The sequence below is a fragment of the Emys orbicularis genome, chromosome 7 (assembly GCF_028017835.1).
Source record: "Emys orbicularis isolate rEmyOrb1 chromosome 7, rEmyOrb1.hap1, whole genome shotgun sequence".
Classification (NCBI taxonomy): domain Eukaryota; kingdom Metazoa; phylum Chordata; order Testudines; family Emydidae; genus Emys; species Emys orbicularis.
Genome location: NC_088689.1, coordinates 59,205,799 through 59,232,564, shown reverse-complemented (window position 1 = coordinate 59,232,564; position 26,766 = coordinate 59,205,799). Strand labels below are relative to the sequence as shown.

Genomic DNA, 26,766 nt, shown 5'->3' with positions numbered 1-26,766 from the left:
GCAGCACTCACTGCACAGCACACCAGACAGGACATACGCGAATCTGTGATTGTACCGTTCCCCACTCCACCCCCTTGTTTCTTTTCAATAAATAATTTTTTTTTCTTTGCAATAAATGGATTCTTTGGCTTTGAAAACATTCTTTATTATTGCATGAAGTAAAAGACTCCTTAGCCCAGGAAATAAACAGGCACTGCAAGTCTGCTTAGCAGACACTGATTCCTAAAGATTGGAACTACTGCACTTTACTCCCATGCAGGGCACCAGATATCACTGCTGGTTTTCAGCCTCAAATTGTTCCCTCAAGGCATCCCTAATCCTTGCAGCCCTGCGCTGGGCCCCTGTAATAGCCCTGCTCTCTGGCTGTGCAAATTCAGCTTCCAGGTGTTGAACCTCGGAGGTCCATGCCTAAGTGAAGCTTTCACCCTTCCCTTCACAAATATTATGGAGGGCACAGCACGCGGATATAACCACGGGGATGCTGTTTTCGGCCAAGTCCAGCTTCCCATACAGAGATCGCCAGCGGCCCTTTAAACGGCCAAAGGCACACTCCACAGTCATTCGGCACCGGCTCAGCCTGTAGTTGAACCGTTCCTTGCTGCTGTCAAGGCTCCCTGTGTAGGGTTTCATGAGCCACGGCATTAACGGGTAAGCGGGATCTCCAAGGTTCACAATGGGCATTTCAACTTCCCCTACCGTGATCTTCCGCTCTGGGAAAAAAGTCCCGGCCTGCATCTTCCTGAACAGCCAAGTGTTCCGAAAGATGCGTGCGTCATGCACCTTTCCGGGCCAACCTGTGTTAATGTCAATGAAACGCCCACAGTGATCCACAAGCGCCTGGAGAACCATAGAGAAATACCCCTTCCGATTAACGTACTCGGATCCTAGGTGAGGTGGTGCCAGAATAGGAATGTGCGTCCCATCTATCGCCCCTCCACAGTTAGGGAACCCCATTTGTGCAAAGCCATCCACTATTTCCTGCACGTTACCCAGAGTCACGGTTCTTCTGAGTAGGATGCGATTAATGGCCTTGCAAACTTGCATCAACACGATTCCAACGGTCGACTTTCCCACTCCAAACTGGTTTGCGACCGACCGGTAGCTGTCTGGAGTTGCCAGCTTCCAGATTGCAATAGCCACCCGTTTCTCCACTGGCAGGGCAGCTCTCAATCTCGTGTCCTTGCGCCGCAGGGTGGGGGCAAGCTCCTCACACAGTCCCATGAAAGTGGCTTTTCTCATCCGAAAGTTCTGCAGCCACTGCTCGTCATCCCAGACTTCCATGACGATGTGATCCCACCACTCGGTGCTTGTTTCCCGAGCCCAAAAGCGGCGTTCCACGGTGCTGAGCATGTCCGTGAATGCCACAAGCAATTTCATGTCGTACGCGTTACGCAGCTCGATAGCATTGTCGGACTCCTCACCCTCACTCTCACTTTGGATCTTAAGGAATAGTTCGACAGCCAAACGTGACGTGCTGGCGAGACTCATCAGCATACGCCTCAGCAGTTCGGACTCCATTTCCCGCAGACAGATCGCGCTGCACAGAAACCGTTGAAAGATGGCGCCAAAGGTGGACGGAAACAAAGGGATTTCTGGGATGCGAAGCGATGCATCACAGGGCATTGAGACAGGACCCAGAATCCCCCGCACCCACGCCCCCTTCCCACAACCCACGGCGCCAGAATGGTAAAAGGTGCTCTGTGGGATAGCTGCCCATAATGCACCGCTCCCAATAGCGCTGCATAGGGTGACCAGATGTCCCGATTTTATAGGGACAGTCCCAATTTTTGGGTCTTTTTCTTATATAGGCTCCTATTACCCCCCATACCCTGTCCCGATTTTTCACACTTGCTGTCTGGTCACCCTAGCACTGCAATTGCCGCAGATGTGGCCACAACAGTGCGCTGGGCAGCTGTCAGTGTGGACAGACTGCAGCGCTTTCCCTACTCAGCTGCACGAAGTCAGGTTTAAGTCACAGTGCTGTACATCTGCAAGTGTAGCCAAGGCTTTAGGCAATTTGACATGGTTGTACTATAATCAACCCCCTAGTTTTTTTTTTTTTGGCCAGGTGATGTCGCCACTGGTTAAGAATCCAGTGGCAGATCAGTCTTCTGTTCCGTTTTCTCATTCTAACTCCAGCTTTCTAGTTTAGAAGTTAGTATATATGTACACGAGTCAATTATTAAAATATTAGAGAAAAAACTGGTTTGTGTATATTTCAAATAGAATCAGTCATCCCTACGAGTAAGCAGATTTGACTACCTGCAGTTCCTGCAGGCATCGGGGAGCTGGTCCTGCAATGTGTCGCATACGGACACAGACCCCCACCTGCGATCGCACAGTTTCATTGTGAAGTCCGGGCGGGGGGCGGGGGGGAGTTATGCGGAGATGGAGGTTGACTTTACAGGCTTAGTAGCCAGTTAGGGCTACACTGAGGCCCTTAGTTAATGCCTAGCAGCACAGCTGTGACACAGGGCAGGGCCAGGCCCTTCGGCTGCACCAGCCCAACGCTCCTCGCCTGCGGGCCCCCCTGGCACCGGTACTGACACCCGCCGCCATGGCAGGAGCCGCAGCGAACAGGGCGGGGCCCCCGCGCGCACGGCCCCGGCTGGGACAGTTCGGAGTGACGGACACCCCGGCTCCTTCCTCCCCAACAGCAGCCAGGCAAAGACTAGTTGTGCGCCTGCGCACGGATGTGACACACTCTCCGCCGCTTTTCTGTGCTTTCTGCGCACGCGGCACCTTGTCGCGCACGCGCCTTAGGCTCGGGGAAGCTGGCCAGCCCCAGGAAAGGCCTGACCCTGACCATGGCGGCGGCAGAGGCTGGGGCCCTGCCCGCCGAGGAGCGCGTGGGGCAGGTGGTGCTGCCGGGGGACGTGCTGCTGCTGCCCTCGCACCCCGAGGCGGACGGGGAGCGACTGTGGCTGGGCCCGGGCGCCGCTCTGCCGGGCCGCTTGGTGTGCGGGCCGGGCCTGAGGAGCTGCGGGGCCGGGCTGCTGGTCACAAAGTGCGGGGTGCTGCGCCACCGCCAGCCGGGCGGGGCCGGAGGCGGCTCGGGCGGGGCCTACTGGGTGGACTCCCAGCAGAAGCGGGTGAGAGCGCCGGAGCTGGCGGGGGCGGGCCCAAGGGATGAGGGGCGGGCGGCGCTGCAGAGCGGGGGTGGGTGCTGTGGGTGCCTTTCCCCCGGTGGGCTCCGTGTGGCTCTGCGCACAGAGCGCCTTGGCTGAAGCCTGGTGAGCTTGCTCTGAAGCTCGGCCTTGCTGGGACGGTCCTTCTCTTCCTTCCCCTCGCCCCACTTTCTCACTCTCCAGGAGCTGCACCTCGCTTCCTCTTTAAAGCTCGCGGTGGCACCCTTCATTCAGAGCCTCAAAGTCGCAGAACCGGAGTGGAAACCCCTTCCATTGCTTTTCTTGGGAATTGCGGGGCTGCAGGCAACATCTGGTGTCCACTTAGTCCCCGTCCACACACAAATTGCAACTATACTGTGCCACTTGTCAATGGCGTGATTGACTACAATCTGTTTACGATGCTGCTAATAATCCCCGATTTGAAGCCTAGTGTGGCACAGGGATCAGTCCTTGTAAGGAGTTATGCACGCTATTACTTTGTTGCGTGGGGGTCACCCACAACTGTGTTCTTGTAATAACTAATCCTACCATAACACTGTACAGTTGTTGAGTTGTACATCCAACGGTGTACATAAATTGCTGTTCAATTCCAGGGCCTCATAAGTACCAGGCTTTGGGCATTAATTTACCACTGATGTGGTTTCTCTAGTGGTAGCAAAAGTGGGAGTGCTACTGTATACAGGGTTTTTCTGCCCTTTGCTGTGTTCAACAAACCAGCTAGTTATGTTCCTTATTGGGTTGAGTGTTGCAACTGGTAGCTGAGAAAGCTAGAGGTATCACTGGTAAAAATACACTGCTGCTGGTAACAATGGGAGATTTTTTTCCTCTTTGTGCCAAAAGTGTGGGAATCCTCCCCAGCATCTAAGCTTACTCAGAAGACTTAACTGTAACCTCATCTGGAAAAAAGGGGGCTGAGGAGGTACTAAAATAACCACACTTGGTGCAGGCTGCAGCAACTGATGGGATGCTATGGGATAGCTGGCCAAAATTTCTCACAATAAACTTCTGTTAGGCAGAGTTGCTAATTACAGAAATAGAAACATGGCCCTAATGACTGAAAAGTTGCTGTGTGGCGGCAAACTGTTATTGGTGACGCTGACGGTGACCCTAATTGGTTGCAAACTCTCAGTTCTAGTGGTAATGTGGACAAGGGTCCTCCTAAAAGAGAAACCATCCAAACATAGACCAGTGTAATGTTTTTGCTCATTCTGCTGCCATACTGAAACAGTATCTTTGTGATGTGTAAATTGTTGTAGTAACCTTATTGGAGAGTTAATGCTGAAAATTAATGAAGATTTAAATTGCACTACTGATTATTTCGCTAGCCATCGTGTTAACACAAATTTGTAGATACAATAGAAGTTAAAAATGAAGACCATTACTTCTAATCTATCCAGTTACTGTAGGGTTAGGGTTGTTCGTTATAGGATCATTACCAATGTCTTGTACAATTTTAAATGTCCCTTGTGAATTTCCTGTCACTTCCTCTTAGAGAGACACACAGTCAGGATGTCTTTTCCGCACTTTTTTTTGCAGTCCTAATTTTATACTATTACTTTAAGGCAGGGGTCAGCAACCTACGGCACACAAGCCGATTTTGAGTGGCACGCTGCCTGCCTGGTGAGAGGAGGAGGAGAGGAGGGGCAGGAAAGCACCACGCTGGGGGAAGAAGCGGGGGAGGGGGAAGCTTGGCTGCCGCAGGACCAAGCTTCTGCCTCCTGCCCCCGCAGGGGAGAGTGGGGAGGGGGGTCCCGGCCCCCAGCCCCACTCAGCCCCCCCGCCTACCGCTCTCCCCTGCAGGGGCAGGAGGCAGAAGCTTGGTCCTGCGGCAGCCAAGCATCCCCCCTCCCCCGCTTCTCCCCCCAACGTGGTGTTTTCCTGCCCCTCCTCCTCCCCCTCCCTGCCGCCGATCAGCAGATGGCCCTTGCGAGGGGGAGGGGGAGTGGAGCGGAGCCGAGCGTCAGCGTGCTCGCTGCTCCGTAGAGCAGGCAGAGAAGAGGTAGGGACGGGGCCTTGGGGAAGGGGGTGGAACAGGGCATATCCCTTCCAGCCCCCTGCCTTGAGCCGCGCACCCCAGCCCTCTGCCCTGACCCCCCCACACACACCCAGCCTTCTGCCCTGCACCTCCACACCCCCGCAGCCCTCTGCCCTGACCCCTGAACTCCCCCCCACACCCAGCCTTCTGCCCTGCACCCCCACTCACCCCCAGCCCTCTGCCCTGACCTCTGAACCCCGCACCCCCCCAGCCTTCTGCCCTGAACCCCCCCACACACACAGCCCTCTGCCCTGACCCCTGAACCCCCCCCAGGTCTGGGTCCCGGCTGCTGGCCCCTTGCCAGCTGGCGTCCCGCTGCAGGCCCCGCTCAGCCCGCTGCAGGCCTAGGTGAACAGAACCCCAGGCTGGAAGCGGGCTGAGCAGGCTGGCGGTGTAAGATCAGCATTTTAATTTAATTGAAGCTTCTTAAACATTTTGAAAACCTTGTTTACTTTACATACAACAATAGTTTAGTTATATAATATAGACTTATAGAGAGAGATCTTCTAAAAACGTTAAAATGTATTACTGGCACGCAAAACCTTAAATTAAAGTGAATAAATGAAGACTCGGCACACCACTTCTGAAAGGTTGCCTACCCCTGCTCTAATGGCTTGTCTTCACTGTAGCTGTTAGCTCTTGTTAGTTTGCTCATTACTGTACTCTCAAAGCTAGGTTAGTTCCAGTGAGAGTGACCACCACACTAGAAAACAACACTGGAGTTACACAGAATAATTGGATTTGCTACTGATGAGACTCTTGTAATTTGAGCTGTTGCATTCACACAGCATTACTAGATTCAGCGTCACTCAAGCGTCAACCCACCCACTCCCTCAACGGGCCAGCTAGCAACAATTAACTTGAGCTAGAGATTTGTATGTGGATGGAAGTCAAGTTAGGTAACACTTACCCTAAAGGTGTGTCTTCACAGCAGTTAGGTCATGTCTACACTACTGCTGGGAGTGTGCTTCCCAGTGCAGGTAGATAGGTGTGCTAGCTCAAGCTAATCCGCTAAAAATAAAAGTGTGGCAGCCGCTAGTCTCCTGAGTACATACCCACAGTGTCTGATATTATTGTACTCGGGTGGCTAGCCTGTGCCACCCTGGCCGCACTGCTATATTTAGCATGCTAGTTCAAGCAGAGCTAGTGTATGTGTCTGCTCGCACTGGGAAGCATGTGTCAAGGCTGCTTCCCCACTTTGAACTTTAGGGTACAAATGTGGGGGCCTGCATGAAGATTTCTAAGCTTAACTACCAGCTTAGATCTGGTCCGCTGCCACCATTCCCAAAACTAATTCTCTTCCCTGGGAAGCCTTGAGAAACCTTTCACCAATTTCCTGGTGAATACAGATCCAAACCCCTTGGATCTTAAAACAAGGAGAAATTGACCATCCCCCTCCTTTCTCCCACCAACTCCTGGTGAATACAGATCCAACCCCCTTGGATCTTAAAACAAGGAGAAATTGACCATCCCCCTCCTTTCTCCCACCAACTCCTGGTGAATACAGATCCAAACCCCTTGGATCTAAAACAAGGAAAAATCAATCAGGTTCTTAAAAAGAAGGCTTTTAATTAAAGAAAAAGGTAAAAATCATCTCTGTAAAATCAGTATGGAAAATAACTTTACAGGGTAATCAAACTTAGAGCTCAGAGGACCCCCCTCTAGTCTTAGGTTCAAAGTACAGCAAACAAAGATAAACACTCTAGTAAAAGGTACATTTACAAGTTGAGAAAACAAAGGAAAACTAATACGCCTTGCCTGACTGTTTACTTACAAGTTTGAAATAGGAGAGACTTGTTTAGAAAGATGTGGAGAACCTGGATTGATGTCTGGTCCCTCTCAGTCCCAAGAGCGAACAACAACCAAAACAAAGAGCACAAACAAAAGCCTTTTCCCCCCCCTCCCCAAGATTTGAAAGTATCTTGTCCCCTTATTGGTCCTTTGGGTCAGGTGTCAATCAGGTTACCCGAGCTTCTTAACCCTTTACAGGTAAAAGGATTTTGGAGTCGCTGGCCAGGAGGGATTTTATAGTACTGTACACAGGAGAGCTGTTACCCTTCCCTTTATAGTTATGACAGCATGCTTCTAGCTGCACTGTAGATTTACCCTTATTTATAAAGACTGTGAAGCCCTAATCTTGCAAACGCACATGCTTAACTTTTATGAATAATCCTGTTGAAGTAAATCTAAGTATTTTCAGTGGGATCTGTGCCTTCTAAAAATAGAAGTTCATTTTGATACTGTGTCAAGATTTTTTTTCAGCAACTTTTATTTTGGAAATAAGTTTGGGCACTCAGCTTCTTTGTACACGGTGCTTGTGTGTGTATGGATGTGTATATACATGTAAAAAGATATATTTATTTCTTGTACATGTCTTTGTTTTAATTTTCAGTATGTCCCAGTCAAGGGAGATCATGTGATAGGCATAGTGACTATCAAGGCAGGTGACGTATTCAAAGTGGATGTTGGTGGAAGTGAGCAAGCTTCTTTGTCCTACTTGGCATTTGAAGGTGCAACCAAAAGAAACAGACCAAATGTGCAGGTAATGTTCTTGTTATATATATTGGCAGTATTGAAGCCTTTAAAGTATTATATTTTCACTTTCTTGCAAAGTGACCATTTAAAATATACTCAAAAATATTTGCCTGTATCCCTTAGTTATAAGATGTTCTGATATGTGATAGATTTTCCATGACATGTACAAACTTCTTTCTGTAGTGGCTTTGTTTCCTTCCCTTTCTCCTAGGCCTTTATGTTGGGCTATGGCAGAGGAAGTCAGTTACAGATCATGGATTTACTTCTTTTGATCACTAACTGTCACAGCAGTAGGTGCCAGGCTTTGCCATTTGTTGTACAGAGGATGTTGTAACTGTATCTTCTCAGATATCACCGGCAGAAGATGGCAGTTCTGTGGTGGAATAGCCCTTCAAAGAGAGTCAGAAATCAGTTTAGGCCAGGGGTCTCAAACTCAAATGACAACGAGGGCCACATGAGGACTAGTACATTGGCCCGAGGGCCGCATTTACTGACACCTCCCCCCTGCCGCCCTCGGCCCCGCCCCCACTCCACCCCTTCCATGAAGCCCCGCCTCTTCCCACCCCTTCCCTGCCCCCATTCCAACCCCTTCTCCGAAATCCCCACCTCAACTCCGCCCCCTCCCTGCTCCCAGGGGATGTAGGAGGGGTGTGGCGGGGGCTCAGGGCAGGGGGTTGGGGTGCAGGAGGGGTGCGGCAGGGGGCTCAGGGCAGGGGGTTGGGGTGCAGGAGGGGTGTGGGGTGGGGTTCAGGGCAGGGGTGCGGAGTACAGCAGGGGGTCCGGGTGCAGGGTGCAGCAGGGGATTCAGGGCAGGGGGTCAGGGCGCAGGAGGGGTGCGGCAGGGGACTCAGGGCAGGGGGTTGGGTGCAGGAGGCGTGTGGGGGTGCAGCTGGGGGCTCAGGGCAGGGGGTTGGGGTGCAGGAGGGGTGCGGGATGCAGCAGGGGACTCAGGGCAGGGGGTTGGGGTGTGGCAGGGGTTGGGGTGCGGCAGGGGTTTCAGGGCAGGGGGGGTCGGGGTGCAAGAGGGGCAGGGGGTTTGGCTGCAGGGGAGCTTCGGGGGGCGGGCTCCGGCCCGACGTGCACCGGGGCAGGCTCCCTGCCTGCCCTGCCCCCCGCGCCGCTCCGGGAAGCGGACGGAACCTGGGGAAGGAGGGGCGCAGGGGCGTGTGTGGCTGTTGCTTCAGGCACCGCCCCCAGCAGCTGCCATTGGCCAAGAATGGGGAACCGCGGCCAATGGGAGCTGCTGAGGGCGGTGCCTGAAGCAACAGCCACACGCCCCTGCGCCCCTCCTTCCCCAGGTTTCGGCCGCTTCCCGGAGCGGCGCGGGGGCAGGGCAGGCAGGCAGGGAGCCTGCCCCGGTGCACGTCGGGCCGGAGCCCGCCCCCCGAAGCTCCCCTGCAGCTGAACTCCCTGCCCTGAAACCCCTGCTGCACCCCTCCTGCACCCCGACCCCCTGCCCTGAGCCCCCCACCGCACCCCGCACCCCTCCTGCACCCCGACCCCCTGCCCTGAGCCCCCCACCGCACCCCGCACCCCTCCTGCACCCCGACCCCCTGCCCTGAGCCCCCCACCGCACCCCGCACCCCTCCTGCACCCCAACCCCCTGCCGCACCCCTCACCCCTCCTGCACCCCACACCGCAACTCCCTGCCGTGAACCCCCGCCACACCCCTCCTACATCCCCTGGGAGCAGGGAGGGGGTGGAGTTGGTGTGGGGATTTCGGGGAAGGGGTAGGAGGGGTGTGGCGGGGGCAGGGGCAGGGCCTCATGGAAGGGGTGGAGTGGGGGCGGGGCCGAGGGCGGCGGCGGGGGGAGGTGTCAGTAAATGCGGCCCTCGGGCCAATGTACTAGTCCTCGTGTGGCCCTTGTGCGGGTCGGACCGGAGCCGCTCTAGGTAAACGCTGGGGGATGGCAGGGGGGCTGTAAGAAGCTCGTGGGCCGCCGAAAATAACCCCGCGGGCCGCCGCATGTTTGAGACCCCTGGTTTAGGCCTAAAATTCACGTTTTATAAAACAGGCTCTTATGAAATGTGACTGTCATGCTGTCTGGAGAAGGTCCCGACTGTGTGTTCCTATCTCAGGGCAGACTTTAAAACAGTGTAGACTCCCTCCCCTCCCCTCCCAACCTGGTGATGTGTTCTATAATTAGATTTCACCAAGCCAGTAACAAATGTAAACTCCTGGATCACTGCAACAGTCTTACCAGGGAATCACAGACACTCCCCTTAGACTCTCCAGTCTATCTTGCCACCCAGACAAGCTGGACTAATGGTCACTTACACCAAAAGTCACTCCATGTTCAGATTGCTTTGTTGCTTTCAGTCCAAGAGACATTTATCCCAGATAATTTGGTACCCAAGATTTTATACCAAAGACAATGCCTGTAGCCAGTCCTGTAATAAACTATCTAAAGATTTGTTAACTAGGAAAAAGCAATAAGAGAGTTACTTACAGGTTAAAGCAAGTAAGTGTGTACATATAAATTAGTTATAACCTAAATCCTAAGAGCATGAGAGCTGTAATGATCTGTCAATTCAAAGTGTCCTTCAGGGCAGACCCAGGGGTAACCCCTGGGGATCTCTGCCTCAGCTTAGACTCTCTGGCCCTGTCAGAGTTCAAACAGCAAAGAGGGAGACAGAACATTTTCCTGAGACTTTATTTCCTTCATTCAGCTTCCAAGTCCACATGATGAGCTTCCTTGCACATAGCTTTTCCAAGATGGGATAGGGCCATTAACTAATCCATTGTATCTCAATGTTCCTTGATGGCCCATCTGATTTTGATAGCCCTACTGGGTGGGGGGTGGGGGAATGATTCCAGTGCCTGGGTTCAGAAGTTCGGTGCAAACATTTTCAAAGTTATAAAGAAAAATGTAGATATTTTCTTATAGCATAGAACAGGGGTTCTCAAACTTCATTGCACCGCGACCCCCTTCTGACAACAAAAATTACTACATGACCCCAGCAGGGGGACCGAAGCCTGAGCCTGCCTGAGCCATAGGTGCTGACTCCATGGGTGCTCTGGGGCTGGAGCATCCACAGGGAAAAATTAGTGGGTGCTCTGCACCCACCAGCAGCCAAGAACCTAGGGACGAGTTTAACAAAAAAGATATACAGACGTGATACAGTTTCTCTGAACATTTCCCATCACTTGTTTTAGGTGGGAGATCTTATTTATGGTCAATTCGTTGTAGCCAATAAAGACATGGAACCAGAGATGGTCTGTATAGACAGCAGTGGAAGAGCGAATGGAATGGGAGTAATTGGACACGAAGGCCTGTTGTTTAAGGTTTCTTTAGGTCTAATAAGAAAGTAAGTATTACAATTTTTAACTTCACAGGAATGAGAGAGAAGCTGAATTTTGTCAATTTTTTGAGCTGTGACAGATGAGTGAAACTCTTTATCTTGATGGAAACTGGTATGCACCCTAATATTTAATGCTGTAGCATTGGATGTCCATAACCAGCAGGTCTGAGCAGTATGACAAGTGGAGTAACAGATGTGTATTATATTGTTCTTAGGGCATGTATTGTTCTTAGGGCAACGTTATTGCCTGACAAAGTTATTTGATCTTTGTGATCCTAAATTTGTAATCTGCATACAAATATAATATAGTATAAAGAAAGGGGAAATTAATGATAAAATACAATAAGTAGAAACCAACAGATGTCACAAGACTAAAAATGCTCCTCTCTGTTCCTCAATTACAAACTGGCATTTTAAATTAATAAGCCTCTGGTATGTTTGCTGCTTCCTTGAGAAAGATGTACTCTAACCATATTCTACTGTAGACTTTACCTTTTAACTTTAATAGGTGGTAGTGTATTGAAGTGGAATTTCTTTTCTACTTGATCTTGTTGCTACATAATTTAGAAAATATTGTGAACCCAATCCATCAGAAACTTGCTTTTGTCACCTATGGAGGCTAATCATAAATTTGCTATGAACATATTCAGTCTTCAATGGTAGAGTAGAATCTGTATTTAGCAACTGGTCTGAGAATGACATCAATTCCTTGAACAGTCTTCACACAGCCTTCAGTGGCATTCTCAAGCATCCTTAGAAATCTGTCTTCCAAAGAGAACCAAGAAAAGGACTGTGAAGAAACAAACAAAAAATCAGTTTCCTCCCTCCAAACTCTGTGTAGGGGATGAGGGAAGGGAGGGGCAATAGCAAAAAACACCCTCTGTTTAAAGATTTTTAATTAGCACCTCTTTCACATACAGTCTGGATGAGCTGTTTCAGGTTAGAATAAATCCTATTAACTGCTCAGTCACAAATGAGGAGCTAAAAATCAACTTAATTAAATCTGGTTCAAAAACACTAGACTGTCTTCATTATGATTGTTGCACGGTGTCACTGCAGGGTGATTTTTTGGGGTGGGGGGGGATTTTTTAAAAATTTAATCTTAACTCTTAATTTCGTCTTGGTTTTGGAATTTTTTTAAATTAAACTCATACATGAGCACTAAACAAGAAATTCAAAATATTACTATGTTTTATATAGTTTGAATCCATGCTTTCAACTCAACTCAGCCTTAACTATTGAAGTTGCTACACATGCCTTCATACTACTGGTGGTATTAGCAGTGGTCCTGTTATTGACTAGCAACACTGAAATGTATTTGTTACACAATAATTTCTTCTTCTGACATCCTTTTTACTTTGTTTTCAGGCTTTTAGCTCCCAATTGTGAAATCATTCAGGAATTGGGACAACTGTACCCTTTTGAGATAGTGTTTGGAATGAATGGAAGAATATGGGTAAAGGCAAAAACAATTCAACAAACTTTAATTTTAGCAAATATCTTGGAAGCCTGTGAGCACATGACAGCAGAACAAAGAACACAAGCATTTGCCAAACTATCAGAGAGATGATATAAAGAAAACATCTTGGGTTCATTTCAGGCTTTGCAATTATTGTAATATTTTTGTATTCAGATGTATATTAATAACTCATTTTGAAACTTTGCGTCTCTCCCATTTAATTTTTTTTTACCCACCAGTCCCTCTTTCCCGATCCCTCAATCTGTTTAGTCTTCCGCATTCAAGCATTCTCTTCACTTTCTTAGCAGCAGTGTTTACATCTATTTGTTTCATAATAATCAATCTTTTAAAGTCTCTCACAATAAAGAGTTGTTGCAGAGCACACTGATTTTTGCAACACAGAATTCAGTAGTAACACTAATTCTTCCATCAAATGAGAGCAGAAATCTCAGTTGATCACCTACACGCATTTGGTGTTATTTCCACCAAGAGGTTCTGTATATTGCTTTCTTTGCTGGTTCTTCAAGCTCATCAGTGTTTTAAGCCTTAATATATTAACTTTCAAGGAGCCAGTTCTTCTGCCTGCCTTAACAAAAGATCCGGATGGGACAGGCCAAATGCTAAAATAGAAGGTGAGGAAGACATGAGGACGAAAGTTCATGTTTCTTTAATAAGCTACGTGGGAGGTAAGGCACTAGAAATGACATACTGAACAAAAAACAGTTGATCCAGAATTACATGATGGTTCAAACAGCCTTTAAAGAAAAAGCCAAGCAAATTACTCCATACTCCTAGAAATATATGGCTAGCAATAGTTAAGCGAAAAGATTAGTGTAAAATACATCATCTTATGCCACAGTAATTAGTAAGTGTCCAAAATTGATGCGATTATAGTGCTACATACCCGCCCTCCCAATGGGGAACACTTTATGCCCTGAGGCATATTTGATTACCATTATCTTAGCATACACAGCTGCAAATGTTGGCTATAAAATTATTCAGCTCTATTTGAATTCTTTCCACAGGCATGACTCAGTCTTCTGTGGAAGTAAATTCCACAGGTTGGATATACCAGTGCTGTGTGAAGTATTTGTTTTAAACTTACTGGCCACTGAGTGAGTGACTGTCTTGTTATCAGACTGCATAACTAAAGGACCATCAGTTTTCATTACAACCTGCTGTTGTCTCTTGTCTTGCACTTAAATTGTATGTTCTCTGGAGCAGGAATGGTCTTTTTGTTCTGTTTGTATAGTGCCTGGCACAATGAAGTCATTGTCCCTAATTGGGGCTGCTGAGCATTAAGATAATACTACTAATAATGTTAAATACCCCTGAATAACTCATGGGGGGACATCACTTCAGGACCTTTCTCGAACTCTTCTACAATTGTCCCTCATCCTGCAAGTTTGTGTTAGCTAAAGCTTACTAATTCACAGTCATTGGTTCCATTGCATACCAATCTGGCGGTGTATAAGCCTTAGTCATTTTTATCCTACAATAATATGTTCAGAAGCATGCTGAGTCAGTCATGCTGCATACATGAATCCCTCTCTGGCTTCCAAAAGATAGGGATTTGGAAAACACCCTTCTTCAGCTCTTGATAATCGGGTTTTAACCATTGCCTTTCAATCCTGGTTGAGAGATGAGACCTACTCATTCTTTCACATGATTGTGAGGGGATCTCAGTGGATTCTTTGCCTGGCATCTTGTTGAAAGAGCGAAGATATCCTAGAAAGTCGTCCTCTATCTTTTCGTGAGTGAGATATGGTTCTTGCTGGCACTTCCTGCTGACCCACCACAGAGGTGGAATTGATGCCAAAACACCAAAATATTTGGGCTGAGTATGGCAAGTGGTGCTTATCTCCTTCTCTCCCTGACTGTTCTTGGAGGGAGGAGAAGAGTGACCTTTTCAGCCAGCGCTGAAGCAGAAGGCTCTGAGGCATAATTTTCTATTCCTATACCAAAGGTGATGGATTCTTTGGAGCCCAGTGCTCAGACTTCCTAAATTTGGAAGCCTCCCTCCAAACAAAGGACCTGGATTCTGCCTTAGAGTGCCATTTTGTGCTGTTTGCATGCTTGCCTGCTGGCTTTCCTGCTTTGTGATTTTAAAAAAGATTAAATAATTTATCAGCTTCTTTAAGCACTTTCTCCAAAGCATGATATGTAATAGCAGGACTAATCAAGAAATGGAAATATGTTAATATAACATGAAAGGCCTCGGGATGCTGTACACTCATTACAGGTTTCTATCATAACACTGGGAGTGTTGTCCTTTTAGCATAGATGATGGGTATCTGTTGTTACAAATCTTAGTGATGAGCTATGTAATGGCATGTTAGGGAAAAATTAGGCAAGTGATACATGGAAAGTTTTCAGAAAAACATTCTTCAAATGCAGTCAAGCATGCTGCTGTGTCAACAGATTATGCAGAACAAAGGAAAATAAGGCAGGCTGGGTTTTCTTTTTATTAGCATTATTAAAAGATCTGACAGCAAAAATACTGTTTGTTCTTTAATGTTGGTATCTGCCTGGTCTGTGCAGTGTTTTCTCAGCACATTTAATTCAAAATAGTTATTAACACAGTTTTTAATGAAAGAATCTATTGAGGGGTTGTATTGGAAAATGAAACTATCACTGATCACAAGGAGCCTCCTTCACTGAGATAATGAAGACAGCAGGAGTGCAGTTAAAAATATGTATTTTTTTTTTAAGTTAACTTGTTTTCCAGGTAGCTTTCCTGCAGTGACCTAGATGCCTTTCTACCATCATATGGGAAATAAGGCAGTAGCAGCCCAAAGAGGGCCAAAATAACTGCTAGAATAAGATGGTGAAATTCCTCTAACTACAGAGCAGCTGAACCCTTTCCCCAGTGGCGAGTGTGGCCTTGAGCCTTTGTGATAAGGGGGTCTGTTAGCCATGCCGTCTCCAGTCCTTTGGCTCTACCATTTTAATTATGCTACTGGGCTCTTTTTATTCTGGATCTACCACTGAACTAATAGTATGAAGTTTTCTCTTTGCAGTGTAAAATTAAGAAAACTGCCTTGCTTATACTCAAAATATATTGGCTCTTTTTTTTTTTTTCCTGGTGTAAGTCCCATGAACTCAATTAAGTTACACCAGGGACTAATTTTGTTTAATTTATGCCCCACCCCTCTGCAAAAATGTCAAAGTTTAATTAGGAAATATGTGATGAGCTCTGAATAACAATGGATTTCTACAGTAAGTAAAACTAAGAGGACAAAAAAGCTGAAAAGAGATGTTCCTTGCTTCTGAGCAATAAAACTATCAACCTGATCTGAAGGGCTTAACTCTTTAGTAACCAGTCTTGTAACTTTTATAGTCTTCTCCAGATACGGAATTCTAATACAAAAAGGTCTGTCTTGGTTTGTTTTGTTGCCTTCCCAAGGCACCATAATTTAATGATTAAAATGAAGGCTGCAGCTTCAGGAGCCCAGGGGTTCTGCCTTTTGACAAACAGCAGGGCCAGCCTCTTGTAATGTTATACTATGATGGTTCTCAGGGTACCCAGGAGTGAGAGTCGCTTGTTGCTGCCCTGCCTCTAGGAGGAGGGAGACTTGTTTGTGCTTAACTAGGGCCTGGTCTACACTATGACTTTAATTCGCATTTAGCAGCGTTAAATCGAATTAACCCTGCACCCGTCCACACAACGAAGCCATTTATTTCGAAATAAAGGGCTCTTAAAATCGATTTCTGTACTCCACCCCGACGAGCGGAGTAGCGCCAAAATCGATATTGTCATTTCGAATTAGGGTTAGTGTGGCCGCAATTCGATGGTATTGGCCTCCGGGAGCTATCCCACAGTGCACCATTGTGACCGCTCTGGACAGCAATCTGAACTCGGATGCACTGGCCAGGTAGACAGGAAAAGCCCCACGAACATTTGAATTTTATTTCCTGTTTGCCCAGCGTGGAGAGCACAGGTGACCACAGATAGCTCATCAGCACAGGTAACCATGCAGGCCGATAATCGAAAAAGAGCACCAGCATGGACCGTACGGGAGGTACTGGATCTGATCGCTATATGGGGAGAGGATTCAGTGCTAGCAGAACTTCGTTCGAAAAGACGAAATGCCAAAACTTTTGAAAAAATGGGCATGATGGAGAGAGGCCACAATAGGGACTCAGATCAGTGCCGCGTGAAAGTCAAGGAGCTCAGACAAGCCTATCAAAAAACGAAGGAGGCAAACGGTCGCTCCGGGTCAGAGCCGCGGACATGCCGCTTCTATGCCTAGCTGCATGCAGTTCTAGGGGGGGCCGCCACCACTACCCCACCTCTGACCTTGGATTCCGAGGCGGGGGTAATCTCATCAGCTACACCTGAGGATTCTGCGGACGGGGAAGAGGAGGAGGAGGACGAGCTTGCGGAGAACACACAGCACTCCGTTCTCCCCAACAGCCAGGATCTTTTTCTCAGCCCGACTGAAGTACCCTCCCAACCCAGTATCCAAGACCATGACCCAATGGAAGGGACCTCGGGTGAGCTTACCTTTTAAAATATAAAACTTGTTTTAAAAGCAAACGTTTTTTAATGATTACTTTGCCCTGAGGACTTGGGATGCATTCGCGGCCAGTACAGCTACTGGAAAAGTCTGTTAACGTGTCTGGGGATGGAGCGGAAATCCTCCAGGGACATCTCCATGAAGCTCTCCTGGAGGTACTCCAAAAGCCTTGCCACAAGGTTTCTGGGCAGTGCAGCCTTATTCCGTCCTCCATGGTAGGACACTTGACCACGCCATGCTAGTAGCAAGTAATCTGGTATCATTGCATGACAAAGCCTGGCAGCGTATGGTCCCGGTGTTTACTGGCATTCAAGCAACATCCGTTCTTTATCTCACTGTGTAATCCTCAGGAGAGTGATATCGCTCATGGTAACCTGGTTGAAATTCGGGAATTTAATTAAGGGGACAGAGGTGGCCGTTCCTACTGGGCTGTTTGCCTGTGGCTGAAAAGAAATCCTTCCCTGCAGTTAGCCAAGCGCAGGGGGGAGGGGGGAAATTGGCCCTGAGCTTTTCGCGTTTGGCTAGCAGGGATCTTCCCTGATACCAGCCACACAGTGGGGGGAGGGGTACAGCGATCATCCCAGATAATTCATGGCGGGAAGGGGGGCGGGGGGTTAGTTTGGTTTCTGCAGGGATCTTCCCTGATACCAGCCACGCGGTGGGGGGAGGGATAAAGCGATCATCCCAGAGAATTGGATGGGGGGGGGGGCTAGTTTGTTTTCTGCTGCTGAAGGTTAACAGGAAAACCGCAGCAGTCAACGGGCTTTGCTTGGTATGTGGGAAAGGAGGGCGCAGAAGCCGAAAGACAATGGCTTACCATGGCTGCATGCAAGCTGAATTCTGTTGCCCGGACCTGCGTCTGTGATCTCTAACACCAAAGCCACAGGCACTCAATATTAAGATGGAAAATGCGACCTTGTACTGAAATCACGTGCTATGTAATGTGAATAGTGTTGTTCACCATGAAAGAGTATAAGCATTGTTCTGTAAAATGTATCATTTTAAAAACTTCTCTCCTTTTTTTCATCCCTCCAGCAGCTGCAAATTTTTCAAGCCTCCCTCCTCCGTCCCGAAGGCTATCTCAGATAAGGCGGCTGAGAAAGAGGACGCGAGACGAGATGTTCCGGAAATAATGGAATGCACCCGCAATGAAAGAGCTCATTTGAATGAGTGGAAGGACACTGTATCTAAATACAGGAAAGATGCCAGTGAACGTGAGGTCATGAGGGATGCTCGAGATGAGAGGTGGCAGGCTGCAACGCTGGGGCTGCTGCGTGATCAAACGGACATGCTCCGGCGTCTGGTGGAGCTTCAGGAACGGCAGCAGGATAACAGACTGCTGCTGCAGCCGCTGTATAACCTCCCTCCCCCCTCACCATGTTCCATATCCTCCTCACCCAGACGTGTAAGAACGCGGGGGTGGGGGGGAGGCTCCGTGCACCCTCCCACTCCACCCCAGTGGACAGCCCAACCAAAAGGCTGTCATTATATTGAATTTTTTCAGTGGCCTTTTACTTCCCTCCTATCCTCCTCCCAAACCTCAACCAGGTTACCTTGTCGGTTCTCTCCCTATGTTTATAATCAATTAATAAAGAATACATGATTTTTAAATGATAGTGACTTTATTTCCTTTAAAAGCAAGCTGTGATTTAAGGGGGGAGGGTGGTTTGCTTACACGGAATGAGTCAATCAAGGGGGCGGGTTTTCAACAAACAGAACTTTCACACCGTAGCCTGGCCAGTCATGAAACTGGTTTTCAAAGCTTCTCTGATGCGCAGCGCTTCCTGGTGTGATCTTCTAATCGCCCTGGTGTCTGGCTGCGCATAATCAGCAGCCAGGCCATTTGCCTGAGCCTCCCACCCCGCCATAAAGGTCTCCCCCTTACTCTCACAGAGATTGTGGAGCACACAGCAAGCAGCAATACAATGGGGATATTGGTTTGGCTGAAGTCTGACCGAGTCAGTAACGAGCGCCAGCGACCTTTTAAACGGCCAAATGCACGTTCTATCACCATTCTGCACTTGCTCAGCCTGTAGTTGAACAGCTCCTGACTCTTGTCCAGGCTGCCTGTGTATGGCTTCATGAGCCATGGCATTAAGGGGTAGGCTGGGTCCCCAAGGATAACTATAGGCATTTCAACATCCCCAACGGTTATTTTCTGGTCCAGGAAGTAAGTCCCTTGCTGCAGCCGTTTAAACAGATTAGTGTTCCTGAAGACGCGAGCGTCATGAACCCTTCCCGGCCAGCCCACATTGATGTTGGTGAAACGTCCCTTGTGATCCACAAGTGCTTGCAGCACCATTGAAAAGTACCCCTTGCGGTTTATGTACTGGGTACCCTGGTGCTCCGGTGCCAAGATAGGGATATGGGTTCCATCTATCGCCCCACCACAGTTAGGGAATCCCATTGCAGCAAAGCCATCCACTATGACCTGCACATTTCCCAGAGTCACTACCTTTCGTAGCAGCAGCTCAGTGATTGCTTTGGCTACTTGCATCACAGCAGCCCCCACAGTAGATTTGCCCACTCCAAATTGATTCCCGACTGACCGGTAGCTGTCTGGCGTTGCAAGCTTCCACAGGGCTATCGCCACTCGCTTCTCAACTGTGAGGGCTGCTCTCATCTTGGTATTCTGGTGCTTCAGGGCAGGGGAAAGCAAGTCACAAAGTTCCAAGAAAGTGCCCTTACGCATGCGAAAGTTTCGCAGCCACTGGTAATCATCCCACACCTGCAACACTATGCGGTCCCACCAGTCTGTACTTGTTTCCCGGGCCCAGAATCGGCGTTCCACGGCTATAACCTGCCCCATTAACAGCATAATCTCCAAAGCACCGGGGCCCGCGGTTTGATGTACATGGAATTCTATGTCCTCATCACTCTCGTCGCCGCCGCCGCGCTGCCGTAGCCTACTCCTCGCCGCCTGGTTTTGCAGGTTCTGGTTCAGCATAAACTGCACGATAACGCGCAAGGTGTTTACAATGTTCATGACTGCTGTCTTGAGCTGAGCAGGCTCCATGCTTGCCGTGGTATGGCGTCTGCACTGTTCACCCAGGAAAAAGGCGCGAAACGGTTGTGTGCCGTTGCTTCCCTGGAGAGGGGGGAGGATGTACCCAGAACCACCCGCGACAATCTTTTTTGCCCCATCAGGCATTGGGATCTCAACCCAGAATTCCAATGGGCGGAGGAGACTGCGGGAACTATGGGATAGCTATCCACAGTGCAACGCTGTGGAAATCGACGCTAGCCCCGGTACATGGACGCACACCGCCGAATTAATGTGCTTAGTGTGGCCGCATACATTCGACTTTATACAATCTGTTTCCAAAATTCGAATTATATAAATTCGGATTAATCCCGTAGTGTAGACATACCCTAGGTGTCAGCTCCCTGACACCACCAGCCTGTTAGCCACCCAAGCACTCTCCTCCGGCCTGTGGCAGCCCTTATTTTGCCCTGCAGGCTAACAGTAAGTGCACTCTAGTGCATGAGTCCCTTCGAAGTGTTCCCCTGTAGTCTCCATTAGAGCCCTGCTATTATGGCAGCAGCAGCTCCTGCTGGACCCATGGGATGCCAGTCCCGCTGCAGGGTTCTACACTAGTTACGTGCAGGGCTCTAGGCTCCGGTCTTTATCCTCTCACTACAGAAATACTGGGTCTGCTGTCCCCAAGGGAACAGCTTGTATGAGTCAATGCAGGATCAGCACCTTGCTTAATACTACAGCAGTGAGATATATTTGTGGTAAAAACTATATTTTTTATTAGCAAAGAGTCAAGAGACAGTGAATAAGGATAATGGAAACAAAAGGTTACATATAAAACAAAGTCATAATGTGCTTTCTAGAGATTAAACTAACAGGCTAACCCCGTCTAAAGAATTTTATCTTATCATAAATGTCCTACGCAGCATTGCAACACAGACTGGTTGTGATTTCTTTTTCATGAATGTAAACCGCTGTCCGTTTACTTCCTAAATTGGGGAGGACGGGGTGTCTTTTTTGTTGTCCAAAAAAGCTTTGAAGTTCATGTTAAAATAAGGTTCTCTTTCCCCGTTGTGTACCTATACCTGTTAGTTCTTTCTGTTGACTTCACATCTCTCTGTTGATTTAACATGTAAGCGTGCCTCCCTCCCCGTAGCCTACAATGCTTAATTTACATGCCGACAGAGAGCCAGGAGAATAAACATCCAATGTCTGATAGAAAGCCTGTCTTAACTCTGCCTTCATACGGACTTTAAAACATATTTGCAGTATATATACATAACTCCTTTATATAGTATCTGTGAATACATTTCACAACTATATTCGTGACTGGTATGACCCTGGCTGTCATCTAAACCTCCTATGGCATTCTTTGATGAACTAGAATGTACATACTATACCAGAATTAGGATATTCTTGTACTCTGCCCCCCCTTGCCAGTTGGCATTGAGGGGTTCTTGGGTCACAAATACCTACGTGTGGGATCATTCAGACAGCAAATAATTTGCCTTTTATGCTGTTTGTTTACTCTTTAAATCCTCTTAGCTTGGATACCCTAGCTGTACTGTTTAGTTTCACTCCTTGTTTATCATCTCTTTCTGATTCTTCTACATTGGTCATCCAAGTTTTGGTCTTCTGTCACAAAGCAAAAACAAGTGGTGGTCTCCAAGCAGTGACACTTCCTGGGAATTGGAACTTAGTCCAGAACACATTCAGGCTTTCCAGAGATTATTTTTCTGCAGACTAAAAACACCCCAAGCACCTCGGTCCACACTGCATGGCTGCTTTGTATTTTTTAAAATGTATCTTAGATTCAACTTGCCATTACATTTGTACAGAGTAGCAAAACAGGAGGGGCAATGAACATACAAGAGTACAAAACTAGAATCAGAAGAGATTAGAGATCTTGTGTCTCCTGGCACTGTGGGAAGATCGAATGCAAGTAAAGTCCTACAGTCAGAGAAAAAATAAACAGAAAAAATATAGACTGGGGGGCCAGGGTCAAGCAGTCACATCCGTCAATTTAAAACTACTTTATTTTTATCTTGTTTCTTTAATTCTGTGTAGTCAAGTGCTCCAGTTGTTGTAGGGGAGCTATGGGACTGAGGCTGGAAGGGGAGTTGGACCATGCAGAATTTGAGAATGGGTGCGCTAACAGCTCATCAGTAGATCTCAAAGGACTTTACAAAGGAAGCAAATATTATTTTCTGCATTTTACAGACGTGGAAACTGAGGCATAGAGGTAAAGTGACTTGCTCAAGGCCAACCAGCAGGCCAGTGGCAGAGTTGGGAATAGAAGCCAGGTCTCTTGAGTCCCACTCCAGTGCTCTGTTCTCTGGGAACCACTAGTACAATGCCTGTTGGGTTAGAATTTTCTGCACTAAATCATCCCGGCAAAAATTGTGTTCACTGAAATTAAAAAAAAAAAAAAAAAAATCAAAAAGTTATGAAAGCATTTATTAGGTAGTCTTAAATGTCATTTGCTCCCTCCACTCCCTAACACGCTTTTCCTTCCCCCCCCCCCCTTCCTTTTTCTTTTAACAAAACCTGCATTTTAGGCCAAACAGATTTGAGACCTCCTTTAAGACCAGCTTACCTCTGATGAGTTTTCTTGCTTGATTGGTTTCATTCAGAATTGCAAGGCTATTGAAGTGTAGTATCTGCATTACTCCTTGTGGGCTACTGGGGTGAAGAAGTGATTGGAATTTGCTGATAGCTAATTTATAAAATTTGTTTTCCTTAGTGTACATGCACCCAGAGCACTGACACACATTATTAAATGTGTAAGTCTTTCTGGAAAACTCCACTGCAAACTCAGTGCAGCAGACCATGGAGGAATTAACTAGCTCTTGTATAATACAAAAATTAGGCATAAACTGCCATAGGAATGGATGTTGCATCTTCTAATACAGGCAATGACGAACAGTGAAAATCTGAATACAGAGAATCAGTATCTCATCTACCGTAAATAAGCTACACACTAAAAGGGTATTTTTACTAATCATACAGTTTACGAATAATTAAATATTTATAATTAAGCTAGGCTCCTAGGCTTTCCTGCTTGGCACAGATTTATTCCAGCTCTAAAAAGCTACACTTATTTATAGTAGTTTTAAAGTAGGTTTTCATCATGCAATTTGTTCTTCAATCCTTTTTTGATCTGTGAAAACAGGATTTCATGTTTATACCTGTTGCGATAACTGCCCTTAGGTTTAACAGTTACCATTTAAAGAACCCAGCCCTGAGAAGAAGGAAACAAACATGCTATTAGGGATGGGCCAGTGCTGTTGGTGAAAAGTCAAAGCCAGTTTTAAAGTTTAGAAGCAAGGAATGCTGACAACCTGCAGAAACCAAGATTTTAATATATGATGACAGGCATGATTTATGGCAGTCATGTTATCACTGTATCATAATTATGTACGGTGAGGTGGGGAGGAGAGAATCTCTTTTGTTTCCAATTTGTCTTCAAGACAGTGAGAAAGGCAATAAGCTGTATTATGCTTAGTGGTTTAAAGGGAGAATTCTTGCACCGGGTGGGGTCTTAACTAGGGAATTATATCTTCTTAACTCTCACCAACCTGTTTCCCATCACAAATACTAAATCCTGGGACTGCCTTGGTTAGAAAATCTCTCTTCTGCTTGTTCTTATAAATGTTGAATTTAGCCTGGTTATTCACTACCAAGGTGTCTTCCTGATTATTTTCTAGCCATTGCCTTCCCCTGGGACAATTAGGGTACATTTTCAAAGGCAGTTGTAACAATTTCATGGCTTCATCGACTTCATAGTGCTCCTGTATATTCTGCACACCATGGTCACATATGCTTTATGGCTGTCATTGGGCATAGAATTCAGTTAACAAAATACAGCCACTTGACCTAAAGAAGCATCTACATTGGCTGTAGGGGTCTTAAGGCTCATAGCTTCAGTAAGATGCAGCCCATAGAAGAAACATTAATCATACAAACTTAAGATCAGATATTCTATCAAGCAAACAGTAATGGTGCACATGCATAGTGACAAGCCACTATATATTAGAAGGTGCACAGGATGTACTATATGTGCACAGAGCCCCACTATTGAAACATGATGTTGTGTGATGTGTTAAAAATATAATTTGGAGGAATACTACGGCAGACACATGTTTCTGGTTTTGTGTGTGTGTTTCTATAGTATGTAAAATGTGATAATCACGCACATCCCTGATGTATACTCCACCTAATTTTGGGCCTGACCCTCAAAGTGTTGTTATCCGTAGATGTAGTAGCCTCATGAATAGTCTGAGTCTCACAATATTTATATTTGAACATCCATATACTTTTGGGGAACTGCCCTGTATGATTGTCCCAAACATTTGCTAAAATGATGTAAAAGCCTGTGTTGTTGTTTTTTCCCCCTAGTGATTGCATATGGTCTTAAAGAAAGCAGTATTGTGTAGCTATGTGAATCCTGGTACCTTCATATTTTTAAAGCCAGTTTAGTTTTGCTGCTACAATAATTCTCAATCAGTAGAATAAAAATAAAGTAAACTCACTTTCAACTTTCACACATTACTGCAGTGAAAATATCTATTGACTGTCTTCTATTTTTCAGTTGTGGGCAAAGATAGAGGAGTAGAGTTAAGGTAGTTTGAGTGACCTTAGCTGTGTATTTCCATACATAGAATCGTAGTAATGTAGGGGTGGAAGGGACCTTGAGAAGTCATCAAGTCCAGTCCACTGTGCTGGGGCAGGACCAAGTAAACCTAAGCCAACCCTGACAGGGTTTTGTCTTAACTTGTTTTTAAAAACCTCCAGTGATGATAAAAACCTCCACAGCCTTCCTTGGAAGCCTATTCCGGTGCTTAACTACCCGTACAGTTAGAAAGTTTTCCCTCAAAAACAATGATATTTCCTAATATCTAACCTAAATCTCCCTTGCTACAGATTAATCCCATTTCTTCTTGTCTTACCTTCAGTGGACATGAAGAACAATTGATCACCATCTTCTTTATAACAGCCTTTAACATATTTGAAGACTATCAGGTTTCCCCCCTCACAGTCTTCTGTTGTCAAGACTAAACATGCCCAGTTTTTTTTAACCTTTCCTCGTAGATTTTCCAAGCCTTTTATTATTTTTGTTGTTCTCTTCTGGACTCTCTCCAATTTGTCCACATCCTGCCTAAAGTGTAGCACACAGAATGGGACATAGTACTCCAACTAAGGCCTCACTAGTGCTGATTGGAGTGGGACAATTACCTCCCTTGTCTTACATACAATACTCTTTTTAATGCACCCCAGAACAATATCAGCCTTTTTCATAGTTGCATCACATTGTTTATATTGAATTTCTGATCCACTATAATCCCCAGATCCTTGTCAGCATTTAGCCAATTATTCCCCATTTTTAGTTGTGCATTTGATTTTTTTTTTCTTCCTAAATTTAATACTTTGCACTTGTCTTTATTGAATTTCATCTTGTTGAATTCAGATCAATTCTCCAATTTGTCAAGGTCATTTTGAATTCTAATCCTGTCCTCCAGAGTGCTAGCAACCTTTTCCATCTCAGTGCCATCTCCAGATTTTATAAGTATACCCTCCACTCCATTATCCAAGTCATTAATGATAATATTGAATAGTACCAGACCCAGGACAGCTGCAGGACCCCACTCGATACCCCCTCCCAGTTTAACAGCGAACCATTGATAACTAGTCTTTGAGTATAGTCTTTCAACCAGTTGTGCACCTATCTTACAGTAATTTCATCTAGACCACATTTCCCTAGTTTGCTTTTGAGAATTTCATATGGGACTGTGTCAAAAGGCTTACTAAAATCAAGATATGTCACATTGACTGCTTCCCCCATTCCCTAGGCCAGTAACCCTGCCAAAGAACATTGTAATGTCTATACGTAGGATCAAACTTGAATTTCCAAGATTTCTAATATTTGTATTTTTTTGAGAAAACTACAATGTTCTGAAATGTTTCTCTCCCATAGTTTATTGACAGGCATTCTTCCAACTTTACTCCAGATTAACTTAATTTTTTGCCTTGGAGTTTCTGTGGATTTTGAATATATTTGGTGAGAGTGCTCGTACTACTTTGGTGTCAATTACAGTTCATTACATTTCTAAAAGGTGTATATATTGGTTATTGCTTCAGTTAACTGATAAACTTTAAAAGCAAAACAACACGAGTAACAGCACTGCAGCATCATGTTTAAAATACAAACGCTTTATTATAAAAAGTCTACTCCAGACATCATAAGGCATACATGGCCTAGCAGCAAAGACACGAGCCTTAGGAGGGCTAAAATCATGACATTGCTGCCATCATGGCAAATCCCCTAAACAATTGCACTGCAGATTTGTGGCTTGCCAAAGTGCAGTTCAGTAAAGTTCTACTGCAGTACTTTCCAATTTATAGTAGTAATATAATGTCCTGTAGAATATTTAATAGTCGTGTTCATATGCTTTTAGGTATTTATTGCGATGCTAAGGCCTAGTTTGGAGAAATGTTTCACAATGACATTCTGTAGTGGAATCCCATTAATGCCTCTTAAACCCTAAAACTGTGGACTTTTCTAGCCTTGCAGCAGAAACCCACGAGTACCTTGGTGCCAGCTTCCGGTTTGTTGACAACATACTGGGAACATGCTAGGGGGAAGATACTCAGAAAATGGAGCTCTGTACCAGCAATGAGAGCAGTTGCTGGTACTTGAAGTTGCAAGCAACTGGAAGAGCACGGAGCAGGCCTATTTGCAATGGTAGATGATGAGAGCCCTGCGCGGATACAAAATTTGTATCCACACACTCAATCCACACAAATGGTCC

The 26,766-nt window shown here is 46.5% G+C and overlaps 1 protein-coding gene across 1 annotated transcript; it reads left to right on the top strand.

Moving 5' to 3' along the window:
• The first annotated feature begins 2,807 nt into the window (after positions 1-2,807).
• Positions 2,808-13,168, top strand: EXOSC3 (exosome component 3). The gene is made up of 4 exons (XM_065407825.1): positions 2,808-3,092; positions 7,556-7,705; positions 10,856-11,007; positions 12,370-13,168. Exons 1-4 carry the CDS (start codon positions 2,808-2,810, stop codon positions 12,569-12,571), a joined length of 789 nt encoding a protein of 262 aa, XP_065263897.1. The 3' UTR covers positions 12,572-13,168.
• The last annotated feature ends 13,598 nt before the right edge of the window (positions 13,169-26,766 follow it).

Coding starts and splice junctions, on each gene's coding strand:
- EXOSC3 (XM_065407825.1), top strand. CDS start 2,808: ATGGCGGCGGCAGAGGCTGGGGCCCTGCCCGCCGAGGAGCGCGTGGGG. Junction 3,093..7,555: donor TGGACTCCCAGCAGAAGCGG/GTGAGAGCGCCG, acceptor TTTAATTTTCAG/TATGTCCCAGTCAAGGGAGA. Junction 7,706..10,855: donor GAAACAGACCAAATGTGCAG/GTAATGTTCTTG, acceptor CACTTGTTTTAG/GTGGGAGATCTTATTTATGG.